We start from the raw sequence: 24,249 nt of genomic DNA, 5'->3' as shown, positions 1-24,249 counted from the left end.
CACGCTGATACAAATCAAACAAATGATTGCATGCAAATAAGGGTGAGCGCGGAGGAGAGGAGGCTAAAGACTATATTTAGCTTGTGTCACACTCACAGGCTGGGATTCATACAGAAAATAAATCTTCCGTGTCGTGTCTAGGAAGCGGCAGCCTCGGTGCGTTTCTAGGAAGGACATTGCATTTTATGATGCCGGACATCCACCTACGCTTCACCCGGGAGTAATGAATAAAATCATATTGGGAACCATGGCAACGGTTAATTGTTTGGGAATGAGAGCAAGTCCACACAGTGTAATTATCTCCACCGGGCGGCACTGGGCCTGGGAGGAGATTATGTGTTTGTGTGTTTGGATGCTTGTGTGTCTCTGGAGGCCACAGTAAACCCGCACTGTCTGTGAGGATGTTACAGTATATCTCTGTCCTCAGTTGTCCTGTGTGTGCAGGTTCTCAAAGCCTGGTGGCAAATGAAACGGTGCAAAGCTCTGCCAGGAGCCAACATTCTTGGCTGTTGGTTTAAACGCTTCCAGACAATCTTTGATGACCCCACTGGCCCCTATTTTAAGGCCACCTTCATCTTGGATCCCAGATTCAAGATGCTCCAAAGTTAGGCTACATTTTTGGACAGGGTGAGCAGTTTCAAGTACCTGGGAGTCCACATCACAGAGGACCTGACATGGTGAAAAAGGTGAAACAGCACCTCTATCACCTGAGACAGCTAAGGAAGTTCAGAGTATCGGGGAAGATACTCCACTCCTTCTACTCCGGGGCTGTAGAGAGAATTCTGACTGGAAACATCACTGCCTGGTTTGGAAACAGCACGGCACAGGACAGGAAGGCACTCCAGAGAGTGGTGCGCTCAGCTGAGCGTACTACGGGTATTGCACTACCACCCCTGCAGGACTTATATAACAGGAGGTGCAAATCCAGAGCCTGCAGAATTATGAAAGACCCTCACCACCCCAACAACAGCCTGTTTAAGCTGCTGCGGTCAGGCAAGCGCCTACGATCACACGCTGCAAGAACAGAGAGACTCCGACTCAGCTTCTTCCCCCAGGCCATCAGAACACTGAACACTGAACTCTCCACTCACAAATACACATGAGCACACACACACACACACACACACACACACACACACACACACACACACACACACACACACACACACACACACACACACACACACACACACACACACACACACACACACACACACACACACACACACACACACACACACACACACACACACACACACACACACACACACACACACACACACACACACACACACACACACACACATGTCACCAGACCCCAATGAAAAGTACCCCAGTCTACAGCTAGGAAGTGCAAGCGCACAGGTGTACTTTCCAAAGAGCTCAGCTGAACTACCACAACAGATTCCCCAGGACCACAGACAGACAAGGAGAGAATGTTTAGCAAAAACAAGCAATACTTTATTACATAATGGTATTCAAGAAAAACAGGCAATACTTTAATACATAAGAACAAATTCATAAACCTACCTAAACACTATTAAACTAGATTAAAATACCCACACCTCTTAAGCCTAGGGTAGTTTAAAAAGAGGAAGTGCTTCATGCCCCGTAAACCCCCCCCCAGACTGTTACTCCCACCCACGTCACCTATCCCCACCCCTGAGACACTACACACGTGAAGGCAAAAAGAGTCTACCCTGCACACGGGTCTATGACTTATCAAACGTCAACTTAGAATCACACTATACCACACGGTTCACTGCAAAACGTCCTGAAATAAGCATCGATATCACACTATCCCTCGGGGAGCCACGGCAAATGCTTTAGGGAGAATATAGGTAGATAAATACACACTAAGTGTTCACACGGTAAATTAAGGGGGTTTGGATAGGATAGTGGGTGTTGTTCACCACTAGGGGTTATGACCGGGCCTAGAATATTCCTCCCATATCCTAACCTAGGTCTGGGGCAGTGGAAGCGCTGAGTTACAAACAATACAAAAAGAAAGGTTATTAATAACCGGGGCCCGAAGCTGAGGGCCGGAAGGACGTCACCTCCTTCCGCTCCCGTAGCCCCTCTCGGCTTCGGGCTAAAAACTGTTCGGTCTGTACTGGGGTGTTTTAGGCCCTCCAAGCACCAGGCGTGCAATAATGTCCTTCCGCCTGTAATGAAAGGCACAGTCAGTAAGAGCACGGTTCCCCCCCCCGTTCACGGGTTCGACACAATGCACACTTGATTAGATATCCTCCATATGATTGAGAAAAGAGAGAGAAAAAGGTAGTTCACAGAGGATGGAGAATCCACAATACTAGGTTCCAGTCTTCGACAGTATTACTGGCTTTACTGTATGCCGTTCCGATAATCTTCAGCTTCACGCCACTAATAATATTTCCTAATCCAAATGCAGTCACCGTTCGTCTATGTCTTCATTTACCACTCGGGAAAATAGTTCGTTTGTTTAGGCACGTATTCCACTGTCTTGTGTTCTTTACTCACGGCGCCCGGTGTGGCGATAATGTCCCTCCGGTCTGAAGCTCCACTCGTTTCCACTCTGGAGGAAACACCGCAGTCGCCGCTATGAACTGGTTCCACTGGAGGAAAGGAAAAACACAAAAAGAGCCGTGTATCCTCGCAGCCCTGCGTCCTCTGCTAGCGTCCTCTCGACTCCCGTTTTCGTTCCTGAAAGCAGCAACAGCGCCGTGGATACCAGCAATATCACCAGTCGACGTCCTCGGGTTTCTCTTTCCTCCTCTGCTCCGGGTCTCGTCCTTCTGTGTCTCGCCCCCAGCTGACAATACTCGCCTCGCTTTTGAGCGAGTTCGCGGGGTTCCAGGGCACCGCCCCTATGCGCCAGCCAGCCAATCAGCTTCCTCCAACGGCACAGCCTGTAACGCAAGAGAGGGAACTCCCACCGCTCCATGAATACACACACATACCCCCACCCGCGACATTTCCCCCCCCCTATATCGATGGCCGTCCCGGCCATCACAGCTGGACCAAGCGGAGGGGCAGTTTGCCCAGGTTGCTGCGTCTGGATCGTCACACTTCCGGGGAGATTGCAGTATGCTCAGTTTCCGATCCTGCATTTCCTCTGCATATTCGTCATCATCATCGTCGTCGTCCTGGGCGTCGTCCTCCTCGCCAGTCTCTGGTTTAGATTCCTTCTCAGCCTCACCCCCTTTCAGTTCTTCAGAGAAGCAGGGGGCCTTTTCGGCACCTTCAGAGCTCCTTCCCCGGGCATCTTCTGCGCTGCCTCCACATGAGGCTCAGACCCGTCCTGCTCGTAGAGTCAGTCTTCCCTTTTTCTCTTCCTTCATCTCAGCGTCCGGCTTCCCATCCTCGTCTCAACGTCCGTCTCCCCGTCCTTGAAGAATCTCCGAAGACCGCTTTTCCCCATGTTCCAGGGGCAATGCCTTTATCACTTCCCGGGGGAAAGCCTTAGTCGCCGCTGGGAGGAGCATGGCCTCTCTATGTGCGTGGTCTAGCCAGGCTCTGGTCATTCAGGCCTCCTTCCATAGTCTTTAGACAGAAGGGGAAAAAACAGTATCCAGGTTCTCCAACACTCAGGTGTGACAACGTATTCCTCCACAGTCTTTACACATCATATGTTTTCCGTCTTCAAGTCAAACATTACAGGACACTGCCCAACATTTACTCACGACCCGGGGGGGTATCTTGCTGTCTTCCAGGGTGGTGGAGAGCTCTTTCTCCAGGACCGTCGTCTGGAGTCTCTCCTCCTAGGTGCGGGGCTCTCAAGGGAGCTAAACAGAAAGTCTCTTCCCTGGTGGGGTGGTAACGCTCGTGGTCACAACAACAACACAAAAAAATGTAACTCAACCTAGACTAGCCACTGACTGTATTTAGCAGTCACTTTTTCCTCCGCTAGACTTAGGAACCCAATGCGACCCCAAATACCAGGGAATTACTTGTATTTGCTGTCACCAAACTAATCTCTACAGGATTCTCATCCGCCATGTTTGCTGTGGACTATGGGGAATCCTACCGACTACGCCAAAATAATGTCACCAGACCCCAATGAAAAGTACCCCAGTCTACAGCTAGGAAGTGCAAGCGCACAGGTGTACTTTCCAAAGAGCTCAGCTGAACTACCACAACAGATTCCCCAGGACCACAGACAGACAAGGAGAGAATGTTTAGCAAAAACAAGCAATACTTTATTACATAATGGTATTCAAGAAAAACAGGCAATACTTTAATACATAAGAACAAATTCATAAACCTACCTAAACACTATTAAACTAGATTAAAATACCCACGCCTCTTAAGCCTAGGGTAGTTTAAAAAGAGGAAGTGCTTCATGCCCCGTAAACCCACCCCCAGACTGTTACTCCCACCCACGTCACCTATCCCCACCCCTGAGACACTACACACGTGAAGGCAAAAAGAGTCTACCCTGCACACGGGTCTATGACTTATCAAACGTCAACTTAGAATCACACTATACCACACGGTTCACTGCAAAACGTCCTGAAATAAGCATCGATATCACACTATCCCTCGGGGAGCCACGGCAAATGCTTTAGGGAGAATATAGGTAGAAAAATACACACTAAGTGTTCACACGGTAAATTAAGGGGGTTTGGATAGGATAGTGGGTGTTGTTCACCACTAGGGGTTATGACCGGGCCTAGAATATTCCTCCCATATCCTAACCTAGGTCTGGGGCAGTGGAAGCGCTGAGTTACAAACAATACAAAAAGAAAGGTTATTAATAACCGGGGCCCGAAGCTGAGGGCCGGAAGGACGTCACCTCCTTCCGCTCCCGTAGCCCCTCTCGGCTTCGGGCTAAAAACTGTTCGGTCTGTACTGGGGTGTTTTAGGCCCTCCAAGCACCAGGCGTGCAATAATGTCCTTCCGCCTGTAATGAAAGGCACAGTCAGCAAGAGCACGGTTCCCCCCCCCCGTTCACGGGTTCGACACAATGCACACTTGATTAGATATCCTCCATATGATTGAGAAAAGAGAGAGAAAAAGGTAGTTCACAGAGGATGGAGAATCCACAATACTAGGTTCCAGTCTTCGACAGTATTACTGGCTTTACTGTATGCCGTTCCGATAATCTTCAGCTTCACGCCACTAATAATATTTCCTAATCCAAATGCAGTCACCGTTCGTCTATGTCTTCATTTACCACTCTGGAAAATAGTTCGTTTGTTTAGGCACGTATTCCACTGTCTTGTGTTCTTTACTCACGGCGCCCGGTGTGGCGATAATGTCCCTCCGGTCTGAAGCTCCACTCGTTTCCACTCTGGAGGAAACACCGCAGTCGCCGCTATGAACTGGTTCCACTGGAGGAAAGGAAAAACACAAAAAGAGCCGTGTATCCTCGCAGTCCTGCGTCCTCTGCTAGCGTCCTCTCGACTCCCGTTTTCGTTCCTGGAAGCAGCAACAGCGCCGTGGATACCAGCAATATCACCAGTCGACGTCCTCGGGTTTCTCTTTCCTCCTCTGCTCCGGGTCTCGTCCTTCTGTGTCTCGCCCCCAGCTGACAATACTCGCCTCCCTTTTGAGCGAGTTCGCGGGGTTCCAGGGCACCGCCCCTATGCGCCAGCCAGCCAATCAGCTTCCTCCAACGGCACAGCCTGTAACGCAAGAGAGGGAACTCCCACCGCTCCATGAATACACACACATACCCCCACCCGCGACACACACACACACACACACACACACACACACACACACACACACACACACACACACACACACACACACGCACATGCACACAAAGCGCTGTTTGCCCCACTTCTGAGATACAAGATGAGGTACTGCCTTGGTTAATAGACCGACCACATCCCAAAGCCCTTTGTTGTTTACTAAGTTATAGCACGCTCACTGTTGTCTTTTCCCCTCATGCCATTTTGAAAGAGGCAACAATGTAGACTTGGCCTCACACACACCACTCATGCGGCAACCAAAAAAAAATCACTTTAAACAAAATGTCACTTTCAAAAATGTAATCTTAGAAACACTTTAAAAGAAGGAGGTACTGTATAGTTTAGATACATTAAGAGTTAACATTGTAAATTGTATATTGCATAGTAGTGTATATAAGAACCAGTTTCTCAGGAACCTAGCATGTCTTTTTTTTTACCATGCATATCTTGTGTCTTATCTATTTAATTTTTTCGATGCCTATTTTATTCTATTTTATTATTGTATTTTGCACAATCAATGCGGGCAAGACCACCCGCATTTCACTGTGCCCTGGTATGTATGTGACAAATAAACCTCTTGATTCTTGATTCTTGATGACCCTCTCACCTCAAGATATCAGAATGAAATGGGTTCACACAGGTTTCCCTATCCGCCGAAACGGAAGACCGTGGGGTCCTCAGTGAGTCAGAGCAAAGCGCTCGCTATTACTCATATAACTAGGGTTATAGGATAACCTTCGTTATATTTCGTTAATAGCTTACGCTTTGCTCTATTGGAATACAAGAGCTGAGCAGAGCGTAAGCCCGACAGATGCACCCGCTGAGGTCCCCTACAAGCATCAGAACCAGGGAGGATCCGGGCCCCCCCTAGTGAGGGACGGGAGGGAGATCGGACCTGACTGTGCGAAGAGGGTTTAGCGCCTCAAACGCACAGGGTGAGCAGACCGTGGGACTTACCTTTGTTTAGAAGGGCCCGCGACTACTCAGACGCGCATCCCACACGCCACCAGGGAACGGACGTGAGCAAAACCCCTGTCACAGCCCCCAATATCGTGGGTTGGAGTCAAAAAACCCCAACCCTGTGGCAAGGCCGTAGCAGTGGAGCGCGGAGGAGGTCCCAGCCCAGGCCACCCCGGGGCTAGGACCCCCTGAAAAAAGGGGCCTGGTGAGGTCCATGAGGCCATGGCATCGAGACCCCACCAGACGGTCACAGCGTATCGGACAGAGCCTAAACCAGGTGAAGGCCCTTCTCCCCTTGGCACGCCGCTCCGAAGCGCTCCCAAGGAGGCTTCCCCCCCACAACAACGTGGGGCCAGCCGGCGCGCCGGGGAGACAACCCTCCAAGGAGGTTGATCCCTCAATCCAGGCCGACAGGTCCCAAGAGTAGAACTCGACCTGCGCCCGGAGCATTGCGGATTAGACAGGCGCCTAAGGGGCTTACTGTAAGAACAGTATCCCGGCGGAAAGGGTGTTTCGGTATGCTGTGCACCATGTCACAATCTCCACGAACCCTGACCCCGCCAATTTATTAATCCTGCAGGGTCGAGGTTCAGAGAAAGAGTTTGACACAATTGGCAGATGTCATGAAAGATGCGGGGGCATACTCTCGGGCAGACGGGGTCAAGCCCGGCCTCAACCCGCGAGTCGACTCTGCTACCAACACACCGGGGAGACAACCACCCCCTATGTTTATTATAATAGGAGGTGAGTGCTCCCTTAACCCACTAAGAAACCCCAGAAACACAACTGCGTGTATACACAGGCTATACAATGCAGTTCAAGCGTTTCAGGTTTAAAAAGGGTTAACACAGGCCAACAGGTTATTGAGGGCAAGGCCCGACTTGGGCCTGGCGGACCGGGACCTACACAGGGATGCATACAGGAGTTGACAGAAGCAGCCTCCCCGACAGCCCCCTCCCATCTCCGGTTTAACAGGGAGGGAGGGGTGAAACAAATGGAGAAGGACCAACCCCCTAACATTGTGCAAAAAGGTACAACACAGTATGGACCAATGCATGCCACTGTTAAGGGCAACTCAAGGTGACATGTATAGGACACACACATTCATGACATCAACCCCTGTGACGTCCGGCCGACCTGGCATTTTCCCCCCGGAAAAGCACAGAGTCCCTCGGGGAACCAGAACCTGTCTGCACCCCGGCGGACAACGGGTTAAACTGATCCGGTCCGGCGCGACCAGGACCAGCCCTGTGCCCTAGTCACGCCGCCGCCCCCAGTCCTAAGAGGGGGGTAGGTACGCGTGTCGATCCAAAACATCACAGAGGGCGCCACCAAGATGGTCAGTACGCGAACGCACTGCTCTTGGTGGCCCACCCAAAGGCGTGAACCCCCCTGCCAATGTTTGATCTACTCCGTCATCTCTCCCCGGAGATGTACGTGAGCCGTCGAGTCTAACCTAGTGCACTGGCGCTCGGTAGAGACAAAAATCTCCTTCCCAGCCGACCGCATAACGACCGCGTTTTTATGATGTTGGGCAACCAAGGTGCGCCGGACCCACAAAGCATATTCAATCATTGAAAAAACACCCTGGGCCAGCGCTGATCGGTCTCGTAAGACCATACGCTGATTTCATAAAACAGCGTATATGCTCGCAAAGAACCCGAGAACAGTGACGGCGAATTTCTAACAAGAAAGAGCTTCACAACGTTTCCGCTTGCTGTCTGGGACGAGCAGCAGGGAGCCGGTCTAAAAAAGACACACATGACGAGCCAGGGAATAACAACCGTGTCAATTCTGCTCCTTATGTAAGAGGGGAAGGCAGCGGTTTTCCCAGAGAGACCTCAACGTGAGTAAACAATTGAAAAAGGTTCATGTAACACATTGGACTAAGACTCTCTGAGGAGGAGGCTCTGAAACTCTGAGGAGGCTCCCTCACTGAGAGGGAGGTTCTGAAACTCAGAGGAGGCTCTGAAACTCCCCGAGGAGGAGGCTCTGAAATTCCCTGAGGAGGAGGCTCTGACCCAATATACACTACTGGTAGGGAGCAGAGTAGAAGACAATTGTCTCTACTGCATTGCATCACTTATCCTTATCCTTTACAATGACAGTGGTCTGCAGAACAGGCCCTGTAACTCACGGACATGTCTCTTGGCCAATAAGAAAATGCGCTTGTGCTTCAATGGCCTCTCGAGCCTGGGAATAAAACACAGCGATTCTCCCAGAGAGACCACAACGTGAGTAATAACAATTGAAAAAGGTTCATGTAACAACAAATAAACAAAAACATTGTTATTAACCAAAACATTCGGGGGGGGGGGGGGGGGGGGGAGTGGGGCATAGTGTATCCTACACAGTAAATTTCGCTGAGTAAATTTTACTCAAACTGAGTACATTTTACTCAAACTGAGTAAAATTTTACTCACTTGGGCTCAAATGGACTCAGTTTGAATAAAATGTACTCTGCAAAATGTACTGTGTACCTGACCCCCGGAACGCAGGATGAATGGCCGCAACAAAGGCTGGTCCACCATGTTGACAAGGCCTCTTGCTGGCGGGGCCAGAAGCGGCGACGGCTGGAGCCGCTCCGGCATTTCGCCCACATCCTGCGGCCGGCCATGGTGCAAGCCGACGACATCTTCTGCCAGAGATGACGGCGAGTCAGAGTGTTCAGGGCCTGCTACTTCCCCACGGCTAACGCCAATTGTTAGCAAACAGCTAACTCTAGGCTGACGGTTAGCACGAAGCTAACAGCTAGCCTTTCATAGGCCCACCGTCGGCTCCGACCAACGGCCAGCTGCCGGCTAATCAGCTAGCTCTTATCGGCCTACCGATAGCTACCGGCTAGCGCAGAAGCAAGCTAACGGCTTAGCACTCACGGGCCCACTGTATAGCTAACGGCTACTACTGAAGCTGTGTAATGTGAGGAACAGCGTGCAGGCCTGATCACTTCAGACAGCCTACTGTCTCTTCTTTATCCCAAACTTCTTTCTTTGAAAAAAGGGGGGAACAACACCAGGGGCGGATTTAGGATTGTAGGAGATCCCGGGGCTTAGCCCAGATAGGATTTTTTTTACTTCGACACCACAACCTTTAACTTATACCACCACCTTAAAGCGGACAAAAGGCACTATAAAACACTTAAATTCACACCCTTTAATTAATGAAGCAAACTATAATAATAATAATAATAATAATAATAATAATAATAATAATAATAATAATAATAATAATAATAATAATAATAATAATAATAATAATAATAATAATAATAATAATAATAATAATAATAATAATAATAATAATATAATAATAATAATAATAATAATAATAATAATAATAATAATAATAATAATAATAATAATAATAATAATAATACACTGTTTGTATAGCACCTTTCATACAAGAATTGCAGCTCAAAGTGCTTCACAGCAGTACAAAAAATGAGCACAACATTGGCAGATCAAGAGCAATGCATAAAGTGCAGACATAAAGCATAAAATAGATAGCAGTAAAATAGACAAAGTCAAGGTAAGACATAGAACATTAAATCACATCGTTTTTCATATTAGGATCTAAGATCTATGGTTAACTCGCCGAACGTTGTTTCTACCATAACACCAAGACTTAACTCACTCAAATACAGTTAGCAGCTGGATAGACTACAGATGGAAATTAGCTTCTGTTAAATCTGGTGAAAACATATTGTCATGTAACAATGATTAATTGTCAAAAAAAAAAGAAAAAAAAAGAAAAGTATAATAATTTTTTTTTTTCAAAATATATTCGGGGCTTTTCAGAAAACATTCAGGGCTTGAGCCCAAGTAGCCACCCCCTAGCCCCGCCCCTGAACAACACCCGTCTCTCTCACAAGACGGCGTTACCAGAGATATACAGCGGCATCGGCAGCAAGCTCCGTTTCATGCGGGCTGCTGCCGCCTTGAGTTCGGGCAAAAAAACACGCAAACTCGCATCCCTCACGCCGGGAGGATACACTCACTGTCTCCATAAGATAGGCGGGAGCCAGCATCCGGCGCGGCTAGCAGAGGGCATCCCTCCTCAGAGACTTGGGAATCGAACCCAGACTCGACTTGGGGCTCCCAGGAAAAACACACTGACAGTAAAAAAAAAACAGTGTCTAATAGTGTTATTAGCATTATAGCATAGATCCTGGCCGTGCCTTTTTTATCTGTCACTCACTTCCTGTTTCCCCGTTTACCCCAGCCCTGCTTCATGCAAGGAGATCTGCTTTAATTGGTCTGCTTTTCACTGTTCTTTGCTGATGAAAATATCTCTTTAGTTTTAAGATTTGTTTGGTATTCTAGTGATGACATTGTGAATTCATTACAGACTAGGGTTCATGATTCTGAGTGATATTCAGAGATGACTACTCAATACATGGTTGGATAGGACATTTGAATTGAAATGTCCTGAAATCTAAATTGCTGACAGGTAAAGAATTTGTCCTCTGGCCTCGAGAATTAGCTTAAGACAGCAAACACATTGCAAGCATGAGCAAAATGCAGTTTGCACTCTACGCTTACATCTCTCTCTCCATATGGTTTGAGTCTATCCTTATTTTCAATGGAAAATAGAGTCCTGATATTTCTCAACTATATGTCTCCCTGCAGGTGGCTGGTGGTGGAGGAGACGGCTCTCAAGGGCAGCTGGAGATCTTCTCCCTCAACAGGCCCACACCACGAGCCGTGAAGAGCCTGCAACTGGGCTCTCCAGTGCGCTGTTTGGAGTACGTACCAGAGGCCTGTCCATCTGAAGATGTGGAGGGCGGGGTCCAGAGGAGCCCCTCAGGGACTGGCAACATCATCTGCGTGGGACTGGATGATGGGAGGTGGGACTCGCATCACATCAGACCTGGGTCATATAATTGTTTGCAGATTATTTCAAAGCATTTGATTTAACCCGCTTTGAGTACCATATACAATATAGATGGGGCTTTGTGCATCAGGAGTGAATTCAGAGTCAGATTCGGGTTAGCTGTCACTTCAAAAAGTATAAAATTGACTTTCACATACTGACTGATGTCTATGCCTTATGCCATGCATTGTAATGTCTTGATGTGTAAACCTCCATCTGTTAGTCCAAGCAGCTTAAAAAGGAATGCAAATGTATGTAATGCAAATTGCACAAAGCAATTGCTAAAATATTATTGTTGATATTAAGATAAAAGACAAGAGGAAGACAGATAAAGAAGGATTATTGCAGATATTATTATATTCATAAGGATGATATATGGTGCATTCATTATGGTATAAAATATTAGCCCATAAAACCTGTCTATGAAGCTCACCCCTTCCATGGAAAATTATATTCTGTATTATCCTTTGATACGGTCCCCTAAGATTCCTAGAATAATGATTTGCCTGTCAATATTTCATATCAGAGTTGATTCGATACTCTCCTGGTCCTGCCAGACAAAGATGGCAGGACCTTTCTTATTTTCAAATCCAATATTTTCAGATTTCTTGTGACTGTCCACGTAATGGAGGACGAGTTTAATTTCAGCCTCTGTCACAGTCGTAGTGAATGAATTATTTTCCCACACCCGAGAAAACAGCCCTCCTGCATTCCAGATTTTGCCATGATATTACCGGTTTGTTATTCTCTCCCATGTTTTCTTAGTCATTTATATGGAAGCGTGCATGAAAGATGTTTGTTTTTATGCTGACTCATTAATCTCCTTGCGCAGGTGCCTGTCCTGTGAGACAAAGACATACAGTACATGGATTTCAATATTGTCAAATGGATGTCAAAGTTCAGTATTTTAGCACACACACAAACAGCTGTCAAGTTCAATGCCACTTAACCATTTATTTGAGAGAGAGAAACAAATCAAAGGTGTACATTTGTCATTCAAGACAATAAGTTCAGATGGCATTTCACAACAGCAGAAAGACAGAGTGGTTGCACATGCACGAGGCATTGCTTCAAAGTGCACTGTTAAATCAAACAGCATTAAAACAAAGGTACTCTGTCATTACAAATGACGCTCGTTTATCATGTCAACGTTTGTGTGTGTGTGTGTGTGTGTGTGTGTGTGTGTGTGTGTGTGTGTGTGTGTGTGTGTGTGTGTGTGTGTGTGTGTGTGTGTGTGTGTGTGTGTGTGTGTGTGTGTGTGTGTGTGTGTGTGTGTGTGTGTGTGTGTGTGTGTGTGTGTGTGCTTGTTGCTCCAGCATTGTGGTCTATGGCAGCGTGGACATGGCGGCACAATGCCTGTTGACCCTGCGCCACCCAGAGGGCTGCCCTGTGCTGTGCCTGAAGCACTCCCCCAACTTCCTGTTCGCTGGCCTGAGGAACGGGAACATGCTGGTCTACGGACGGAGTCGTGCGGGTAAGGTTGTCCTGTCGTGGGTCCCATGACAAGGCTCAGCTTCAGTGGGCCCTGTTTATCCGTACTGTATACGCATGCCATGTGAAGAGGCCCATCAGTGTTTATGTCTGTGTGTGTTTGTGCGTGTGTGTGTGTGTGTGTGTGTGTGTGTGTGTGTGTGTGTGTGTGTGTGTGTGTGTGTGTGTGTGTGTGTGTGTGTGTGTGTGTGTGTGTGTGTGTGTGTGTGTGTGTGTGTGTGTGTGTGTGTGTGTGTGTGTGTGTGTCAGAGCATTCACAGCAATCCAGTATTTTCCAATCGCTCTGTGCAACAGAGTGTGGGAAAGCACACATTCATTTGGCAACAGATTACATTGCTAATGCTCTTAGAAATATTAGCCAGCAATTAATATGAGGTCATGTAATAATTTCCTATCCCTTTTTGCTACTGAAAGGATAATGTCAGTCATTGTATTCCCTTGCATTAGATGTGACACTGAAATGGATTGAACATGTTTGTTATTACAGATTACTAATGGGGCTTGTTCAGTAACAACGTTTTTTTTTGTTTTGAAAGGGTAATCCAATCAAATTAATGGTGCAAATGAGCCTTATTGTTCTCTTGTTCCAATTTGTGCATCTATCAAGCTGCTAGTATACACCAAACCCATGGGTGTCTTCATGTTTGGCAGTGAACGCTTCACTACTAGAACTGTGCGAGGAATCTCATTTCAGTCAACGCCCAGTCTCCTTGTAGCACAGTGTTACGTGTCATGCCTAATAGGATTTTCAGGGAATCCATCTTGTGTCTGAGAGCATACTTAACATTTTTATTTTTTTTAACGCATATTCATTTTGGACTACCTTTGAAAGCATTGCCGTGGAAACCGCTTTTTTATTTCTCCATACCCAGTGGTTCTCACACACATCTATGAGAGAAAATAGCACCTCTCCTGTATACGGTGGTTGGCATGCCGTGTTCAGTCAGGCATCGCGAGGCCATGGGGGTTTAAACACCATCTCTGCAGTCGTTCTGCGGTCTCCAGAGTACAATAGCTCTATCACAGGGTGCTCCGTACCTGGCTACAGTATGTCAATGTGCCTGCCTCCCTCCGGGGCTCCACCCAAGCAGAAAGGATGATTCATTACGCCAGGTTGCTGCATGCCGATTAAATATTATTATTCATGCTATGTATAAGAAAGGGGGTGGGGGGGAAAGACTGGGGGAAAATAAAAACTCTGATAGGGGGCCTGGCATTCTGCACAGCTGTTCAAGATGTATACCTTTGAATGACACATGACACTACTGTCAGAAAAACAAGTAAGAAAATACCAAGGCGTGTGAATGTGTAGCATGTTGTCGCATAGGGAAGAGTGTGTTTTACCAACACGTCTGACGGAGGCTCCACGCATCTCCTTTAGTTCCACGTAATGCACAAGGTCTCAAAGTAATTTGACGACAGGCCGCAAGCTCCCATGCAGCTAGCCTGGCTGCCTCTACGGAGGGGTAAGCCTCGGCATGGCTTTGTGAAAAGGGCTAGAGGGACATTCGTTACTTTGGAAAAGGTGGAAGAATGACATTTAGAACATGCCAAGCAATTAACCTGGGGAAGTCAGAATGCATTGTAAAGTTATTCTGGTATGAGGCAGAAATAAACAACTCAAAATGTTAATTAAATGGCTGGGTGCACATCCCTCTCTAATTTTGCTTCATTAACGCACTGTGGAAGGAAACATCTAATCCACTTCACAATGTGCCACCACAGTGGCTGCAACGTGTGCCCTATTATTCAAACGTAAAAGGAAAAAGGTTGGCTGTAAAAAGAAAAAAAAAAGTGAACAATAGAAGAAGTTGAACCTGAGGTTGATTGAACAAAGACTCTGTTCCTCTCTGCGGCGGAGCGCCCGCTCACGCACCACCTGCCCCAAATGGAATCAATAAAAACCTTAAAAACGATCTTTCCTCTCCTGTAATTGCGTCTGCTCTTGCATCCGAACTCACTCGCTGTTACGACCCTGGCTCAAAGGGACGCAACATAAGTGCAAACAGACACCAAAGCCTGTGTTGAAACCAAAAGACTACTCTAACAATGAATACTAGTACACAGTAAAGATCAAAGAATGGTGGAACGTGAAAAGACTCTGCTTCCACACTCTCCTCTAGCAACCGTCAGCCTGCATGTGCATTGAGGAAGTGGCTTTAACCTGCCAGGCAGGTATCCAATCAGCAGCAATCAGCTAATTAGCAGCCCTCACCTGCCTGCACAGTGACACAGGAGTAATCAAGCTCATGGTACATAACACCTCCCCCACCAAAATGGTTGCCCAAGAGGCAACCACTACACATCAAACCCGTAAACAAAAAATATTGTGACCCATTAATTGTCAGGGCCACTACCACAACAGAGATAATGGGCCGGCCCCTGTCGAACACGACCATCAACCTTGTCGCATGCTCCCCACTGTGGAACATTCGCCAATGCTGTGTAAAACAAAAAACAACCCTGTCCCGACTCTCGGGCAAGCTAGTCCTTACAAAAGGTTCCTCCACTGCGGTATATGGCTGGAGTGGGGCAGGCTCCTCCTCCACTGAGGCGTAAGGCTTAGGACCCCATCGACAAACCAAGACCTTATCACATATGAGCTCCATTTCAACAGGCCCCTCCACCGATACCGACCTGTCAAAAAGAGACTGCAAACCAAAATCAATATGAGAGCTAAGCTCACTGCGCTCAACAGGACAGAACACAGAAAAACAAAAACCATAGATCTCTGATACCACCACCGCGCCCATATCCATCCCACCTGGCACTGGCAGTTCAGGATACTGCAAACCGTGAACATCCAGAGTAGGATGCACCGCCTCAGGTACAGCCCCACCGTCCCTGGAACATGGCAATACATCAGTCACAAAAGCATCTGGAATACCATCCAAAATGGCGTCACACAAAATAACATTGTCCTGATCAAAATGGTTGCCACTCATCAGACCAGGTTGTGAAGGCGGCTCCTGCTGTACAGGACACAGGTAACTAGGTTGACTAGCACACCTAGTGCGTGGCAGAGAGTCAGTGTGGACACGTGAATCAATGTCAGAATCATCAACTGACATACTGGGACCATCCCTGCCCACAAGTGAAACATCATGAATAATAGAGCTACTGTGGGAAGGCTGGCAGCCTAAGCCAGGCCTTGTAGCCTCTTCAACTAGAACGGTGTCACATGAATCAACAGCATCTCTCATAGCATCCTTCCCACACTCATCCTCCAATTCGTTCGTGGCCTCAGCCACCGTACAGGCTGGGAAGACCTTGAATGTACGCATGACTTATTAGTATGTGGGTGGTACTGTATGGGCAGCAGAGTGTTTTGGGTTTCAATGAAAACTCCGGAGTCTTTCTTCAATCAACCTCAGGTTCATAATCTTCAGTGTGTGCATGCATGTGTGTGTGTGTGTGCATGTGTGTGTGTGTGTGTGTGTGCGCGTGTGTGCGTGCGTGTGAGAGTTATTTACAATGTTGACTGATACTTATGATACTGTTGAAGATTGTATAACTATTAAAATAGTTTTGTCAAGTAAACTCCAGGGTAACTTTCTGCATTGTATTTGTTTAGAGCATATTCATATCACTATAGTTGATAAGACCGTCTATGATTTAGAGGGCTGTCTCAAAAGAACACAGTGGTTGTTTTCCCAGGGGGTAATGTTGTTTATACTGTCATTTTCTTCCTTTTATACTGTTCTTATTCTTTGTCACCCCTCCCCCCAGATGATCTGTGGGACCCAGACTCCAGCAGATCTGTGACTGTAGGTGCGGAACCGGTCCGGACCCTGTTGGCTCTGGAGGACTCCGTATGGGCCAGTTGCGGCAACTCTGTCATAGTCATAGACAGCTCTAGCCTCGCCACTCAGGTACCCTGTCTAGATCAAATGCTGAATTAACGCGGCTGCCTACCCCTCCTCAGTCCCTTAAGGTATTTCCAAAAGGGTATCATGGTATTTACATCATTATTTGGTCATGGCAATAACCAAATAAGGATGGAAATTCCACGAGTATCATGGTTTAAATTGGATCATATCATGTTTAAGTGCAAAAGTGGCACCATGGTAATAGATTACTTTTACCATGGCAGTACCATGGTAAATGATTGATACAATAGCTGGCACCATGGAGTGTGAGTGGAAAAGGGAGTACGAATTGTCTTAACCTCTAGACATTTCTATGGCAGTTTAGCCATGTCACACTTAGTAATCGAGAACAATCCTTGTGGTCAGGACATAATGCTTAATGTGACTCAATATAAAATAAACACTAAACACAAATTCACTTTGTTATTCAGTCAAAAAGATAAAAAATAAGTAATTAAATGATTAGGCGGAGCAAGTGTTAGACACAAGATGGCGCGGCCCAGGTCAGTCGCCATTGCTTTTGCTCCGCAGAGATTGTGCGCCTTTTTTTATTATTGTGTTTATTTTTAATACCTTTTTTATAAAAAAATACGCTGGCATGGACATCATACCAGTCACTTATGGACTTAAACTCCGGACTGAAAGAGGAGTTTAACAACACTTTATGCCAATATTGGCCACCGGAGATAAGACGAGACGAGAACAAAGGGAATGGCGGCGCGTTAAAAACGAAAGCACATAGGACGGAGAAGTGGAATCAGGAACAGGCTACAAAGTTCTGCAAAGTTCATCTCTCTCTCTCTCTCTCTCTCTCTCTCTCTCTCTCTCTCTCTCTCTCTCTCTCTCTCTCTCTCTCTCTCTATCTCTCTCTCTCTCTCTCTCTCTCTCTCTCTCTCTCTCCCTCTCGCTGTTATCTGCCTGTCAAACCCAGTTTGAGGAAGTGTCGGGTTACAATGAAAATGAAAATTGTGGGCGGGCATTGGCTCCAACCACAGAGCCAATCGGATCACAATCAGCTCCACCAGCGCCTCATTACGTCACCTTGCCAGTCAAATCAGAATGACCTAATTAAATGGAGGAGGAAATTGTCGCAACTGAATGAGAGCAATCCGCCAATATGGTATTTAGAGACACAGACCCATTGATACTAACTCCTATTACTATATAACAATGCTAAACACTGAAAAAAGCCATTTATAATGCATGTCCCCTTTAAATAAGCCCTAAACCCGCTTCATGCTTCTTGCGGATGGTGCTGTCCATGCAGAAATATTGTGCGATTCTGGATATGATGTTGCTTTCCTCATTGGCTCTTTCTCATTGGATCACTAGTCCCGCCTAGTAAATGTTGGAGTTGATTGTCATCACCAGCGTTATCTGTAGCATTAGCTACAGGTAGACTAGATACGTTAAGCTAGCTTGTTAAATACGTTAGCTACTGTAACTAGATAGTTGACTAGCTTATTCTTTCATTCTTTCAACGTTCACATAGCATACAATTGCATGGGGACAAGGTTAAGTTAGCAAGACATGAGTCTTTGGTTGCTATGGTGTTACTATGTGATCGGTGTTGCTCATTGACATTATGAGATGAGGATTCCATCTTTGGTAACACCCTTCACTAAAATCGGTCAGACTGGAAGCACTTTCATACAGAATAATGAAATGAAACAGAATGCAAGTCTGCCTATCAGGCAATCATATTATAGTAGGTCTCTGAATTTTGAAGGGTTACTGTCTACTTACTGTACTATCTCAGTCGTGATTTCCATCTTACTAAGTGTAGAAGGGTGGATTATCCCTGCTTGTGGGAGTAGTAGTACACATTGGGAATTCAAGAACCAAATAATCAAATAAACAAATAACAAAATAAAAAAATAAAAAGTAAATGTGGGCCCACGTTACCAAAAGAAAACCTAACCTAAGCCGGCTTAAATTGTTCGGGGTACCCTTAGACACTGGTTGTTAGCGTTCACTTCAATGGACGTTGCTGTTGATACACGTGGTACTGTTAGTACTTAGCCAAGATGGCGGACCCACTCTTGTCACCGCTCGTCCGGGTGACAAGATGGCGTCTGCGATCCGCGAGCACAGCCAGCAGGCTGGGCGAACAGCAGGCAGTGGTTAGCTGGAGGAGCGTGCTGTATGGCGTCCTCTGCTGGTGGGAAGAGGCGTCCTCTGTACCGTCTGGGAAACGTCCACCGCTGCTGTTGCTGGCTTGCTTCTGTCGCGCGAGCTAATACTGTGACTACCCTAAACACAGCTAAGTTTTGGGTCTCGACGCACTCTCCTGCTATATCGGTTACACTGCTAACGCAACGTGGCTGGCTATACCACCGGTCTCTTCAGCGCAGCGCGCCTGGTAGTCTACTCAAGTCACACGGAGCCGTTAGCAGCATACTACTATACCGCACACAGTAACTACTATAACCCGATAACGTTAGACGTTAGTCTCGTTAGCTCTAGACGTTAGTCCTTTGGTTCGGTTTCTCTTACTCACACACTATCGCTGATACTTCTAGGATAACCCGTCACTAGCAAGTATTTCTCATCACCCGCTGCTTGTTCCAACGGGGCTCTCCTTCATTAACTTCTTCAACGGGGCTATTCCAAAGCACACGCCCGTTGTGGCTGCGACTGTTCGCGGCCAAGTCCAATGCCGAAGAGAGCTTCCTGCTCCCCTTGCCTCCAGGTAACTCCCTCTTCCTCGTTGCTTGCTTCTCTCCACTGCTCCACCTGCCACCACTGCCACTCCGCCCCCTGCTGGCAACCTCCACTGGTCCCACTCAAGGACCGCTCCAGAAAGGGAAAAAGGGCTCAATATTATTGTTAGTAATCCATACTGCAGCCGGAGAAGAGTAGCACCTCACCTCGTTGTTAGACTGGGTGAGCTATCCAAAGGAACACTGTTAGGCTATCCAAAGGAACACTGTTAATCACACGTTATACACACACAGGGAAAGTAACAGTTAGTTAGCACTACTGAATACTTTGTAGAATATTCAGGCTGCTATATAAGTCATTCTCATAGATGTGTAGCTTACTGTACATATGTATATTATCATGAACGATTATGTAGACCATTTCTGCTCAGTTGTCTGGCTATGGGAGACAATAACAAATGTTCTTCAACACAGACTAACCTGTCCAAGTTAAAGAATAAATTCAGTATTTTATAACCTGGACCCTATGTTACGACCCTGGCTCAGAGGGAAGCAACATAAAGGGGACATAGACACCAACAGTCAAGTTTAAACCAAAAGGATATATTTATTATAATAACTAGCACAAACAAAAGGTCAATTGTGGTGGAAGGGAGGAAGACACTGCTCCCACAGTGTCTTCCAGCAGTAGAGTGGCAGCGTGTGGGGCGGGGGATGGCCTTTTGAGCTCTGACAGGCAGCTTTTCAATTAGCAGCAATCAGCTGCAATACAGATACAGGACACAGTGACAAACAGCCTGGCACGTAACACCTTATTTTTCCATCATTTGGAATCTTAACTGACTGAAAGAGACGATTATTTTCGGAAGTGATCCAGTAGCCTATTGAGTGAGCTAGCTTTGTAGTATAAAAACATACATCATTTATAATACAATTTGGGGACACCACTGTTTTTGTACAGCAAGATGAACAGTCAACTCGTTGTATCAGGCTCATCATCTGAGTAGTAGACTCATTCCAATTCCAATTCATATGACCAGAAAGAAACCTTTTACTTTAATGACAAAAATAAAACGTTATTACTAAACAAATGCACACAATAAACACAAGACATGAAGTTAGGGTGATATTAGGAATATAATACATTGACAATCATCCTGAGAGTTGTGCTGTACATTTAAATGGCACTATAATAAAAAACAGTAAAAACACACAACATACAAGGTAGGTGTGAATCAGCAAAAGCTAAAAGGCCTGGGGAAACAGGTAGGTACTCTCTGAAAAGGGTCCATGAGGGCAGCAAGGAAGAAAAGGGGCTTGAGGACAGGCGTCCTTGGTTCGGTCTGTCGGGACCAGAACAGTCCAGTTCTCACAGAAAAAGTTCAAGTAGTTCAGTGGCTTTGGCAAAAGTCTCCAGGTATCGGGTGGAGATTCACTTTGAATCCGCCAGGTAAGGTTAATGGTGACTTAACCAGGGGCAGGCCACAAGTGGTTTTGTTCTGTGTAGTTCAAGTCAATGCAGCATAGCTAGGTTGTTAGGCAACGCCACTGCAAGCAATCACAGATTTGAATCAACAGCGTTGAAGAGTTGCAATCAAAAGTTAGATTCCAAGGACTATTCTCCTAAACTGGCTGCAGCAGGGGATATTTTCTTGTATATGATATTCTCCTTTGTAGCTCGCTCCATGCTGGATAAATTCAAACTATTTTGGTCCTATTAGTCAGTTAGACTCCAAATGATAGAAATAGGGTCCAGATAAAAAAAAATACTGGCATCATCCTTTAATGGTAGTAAGATTGAATAATGCTCAAATTCAATCTTGTTATTTTTCAATTATACATAAGTAAAAACCCTGTGGCGTTCCCTTTGTCATGTCATGTGGATGTACTGTATATAGAATACTCTTATCATAACAGCCAAAAACAAGGACATTAGCAGCGGTTCACAGCACCAGGCTGTAGCTAGCTTGCTCCATTCTGCATCAATTGAAACTATTTTGGCCCCTATTAGTTAGTAAGACTCCAAATAATAGAAAAATAGGATTGCGATAAGATAAGATTCAATAATGCTCAAATGTATTCACATTAGTTTTCAATTATACATAAGTACAAGCCCCGTGCCTTCCCATTTGTCATGTCTTGTGGATATACTGTGTATCTCCTATGTGAAAGTGTTGTAGGCTATAGCATGGAAACATGCATGGAAAGCATGGAATCCGCAGTATTATATTGACGGCAAAGCCCACTGCTCAGCCTTGGGATCCACCCCCACCCTATTGCACCTGTCCATTGTGATTCCTCACCACGCTCTTCTTGTTGGAAATCTGATGATACCAATGTCCGTCCCGCCCCGGACTGACACTTGAGTAGGTGTCAGCAGAGGAATGAGTTAAACAAGGACTGTCTTCCCCCCCCTGTTTCTTCACCTCTTCCTCCCTGCCTGGTCCTCTAGAGACAGGAGCTTAACCAGCTGAGTGGCCACGCAGCGCAGACACAGTTCTGGTTCACTGTATCTCCCACAGAGCTTAACAGGTCATACAGCGGTTGCTTCTTTGCTAACCTTGTCTCCCCTCATTAATGTGGACTCAGGAGAGCTGACTTCATATCCATATCTTCATATCCGGGATCTATTAGGAAGCTGCCACTGGCACCTGGAGTGCGTCATGTGACTCTGGAGCTCGAGGCACGAGGGTTGTGCGCTCAAACTCATTCCACTCCTTTTCATTTGTCCTTCCCCGCTGTCCGTCTCTCATTCCACTCCTTTTCATTGGTCTTTCCCCGCTGTCCGTCTCTCTAGGCTCCCACCCCACGTACTGTTCCTTGGCCAGGGTGGTAAAGATAAGGCGATGAGGCTCACAGCGAGACTGCAGCTATGTTCAGGTGTGAAATCCGTAATTCTCTCTGAGGGAGGTAGATTCCACGAGGACTATTCTCCTAAACTGGCTGCAGCACAAGATATCTTCTTGTATAGGATATTCTCCTTTGTTATTTTGAAGAGGCAGATTTTAATCAGGAGTCGATGAACCGATCTGGCAGGTTGTCCCCCACAAGATCTGTAGATTTCTTAATGTTAATAGTTTTTAGCCACTGTCCTTTGGAGCTGGGGGCCAGGTGTCATTTAACTTCCCATGCCATTTGATTAGTTATGCATAACCTTCTTTGTGGGCGGGTTTTAGGTCTTTAATATATCAGACCACATCATTTAATCAGACTCAAACAATTTTTTTTTATCCACTTTTTCTCCCATTTTCTATATTTTCTCCCATCCCAATTTCGTATCATCCAATTCAACCCTCCCCTGTCACGGACGCTGTTTCTTGCCTCCCACAAGCCGGCTGCAATGTGGACTAAGTCATACATAGCACAAGTCCCCTCCGGTACTTGAGGTAACAGCAGTCGCATCTTTTCACCTGCACAGCTCGATCTCTCAGTGGCGAGGAGTAACGCTGGGAGGCTCACGCTGCCCCCGACACTTCCTGATTCTACTGTGCAGGCGCACCAACCGACCTGTAGGAGTCGCTGTCCACAACGCCCGATCCCCACCCATCAGTTTCCCACCCCCTAATACGGCCAATGTGTATTAGTATGAACAACCAGCTAAACTGAAAGCAATGTGGAGCGCTGGGCTCGAACAGGCAAGCCCAGCGTCTCCGTCATTTGTGGCGAGCGCCTTGCCCACTACGCCACGTAGCCGCACAATATCAGACTCAAACTCTTATTCTGGTTATGAAGTCTGTTCAGAGCATCAGAGGTTGAAACAGACATTTGTGGCATATTTTCTGTCATTATTTAACGATTACATAAACACCAAGCTGAGAATAAATCAAATCATAACAAAGAAAATATATTGTGAAGCAAGAGCATATAAACACGTCAATATAGGTGACATTCATATTTCACATATTCCATGGAGTGTAAAACACTGTATTTCTATTAAAAACGTGACAGAAATCATTCTCCTCTTCTATGATCCTGTATGGGAGAGTCGCTGTGTGTGAGGCCAATAAAAGCACTTAAATTCCACTGTTCTCTTATCTTCCAGAGAAAAGGAGTTCAACCTAAGGCTGGCCGCTCCTATGTGTTCAAAAGCCATGTGGCTTATATCATAGAAGACAATTTTATGTCAATAGACTGTAATCCGACAAACTGCACATACTTCATGCAATCTGGGACGCTGAAAGAAGTACTCAGTTTTCCTTCAGGAAAGGGTTATTTAGTGCATCCCATCGGTGTGATAAGTCCTTGGGTCAGAGAGTCTCTTGCAAGGGGGTCACGATGCACAGTCTGGTGTATGTTGAGAGAGAAAGAGAGAGAGAGAGAAAGAGAGAGACTGAGAGAGAGAGAGATGCAGAGAGAGAGAGAGAGAGAGAGAATGTGTGTGGATAATTGCAGCAGTGTGCATATGTGTGTAAAAGGTGGAGGGAGGAGGTCAACCCGACCCCCCATTTGATGATGGCACAGACTGTGCTGTGGTCTTGAAATCTTCTCTGACACTCTCAGAAGTTTCCTTTGGTCATGTCTTCATTCACACGACAGCGTTAGCCAGCTGCCACGAGCCAGCCTACAATGTACTGTTTTAGGGCAATAGCATCCATCAAGGTAGGTCCACTAAAGGGCGGCTACGTGGTGCAGTGGGCAAGGCGCTCGCAACGAATGCTGGAGATGCCTCCTGTTCGAGCCCCGCTCTCCACATTGCTTTCAGTTTAGCTGGTCGTC

General features: G+C 46.5%; 1 protein-coding gene across 1 annotated transcript in view; it reads left to right on the top strand.

Moving 5' to 3' along the window:
• arhgef10la (Rho guanine nucleotide exchange factor (GEF) 10-like a) overlaps positions 1-24,249 on the top strand; it is a 356,918-nt gene that overhangs the window by 276,950 nt on the left and 55,719 nt on the right. Inside the window, exons 20-22 of the mRNA XM_084315714.1 lie at positions 11,267-11,484; positions 12,827-12,984; positions 16,731-16,873. Coding sequence (XP_084171840.1) covers positions 11,267-11,484; positions 12,827-12,984; positions 16,731-16,873 — 519 coding nt within the window. The remainder of the gene's footprint in view (positions 1-11,266; positions 11,485-12,826; positions 12,985-16,730; positions 16,874-24,249) is intronic.

The sequence above is a fragment of the Notolepis coatsorum genome (assembly GCF_963971535.1).
Source record: "Notolepis coatsorum genome assembly, chromosome: 6".
NCBI classification, from domain to species: Eukaryota; Metazoa; Chordata; class Actinopteri; order Aulopiformes; family Paralepididae; genus Notolepis; species Notolepis coatsorum.
The sequence above is the reverse complement of the archived record's forward strand: the minus strand, read 5'-3'. Positions and strand labels throughout refer to the sequence as shown.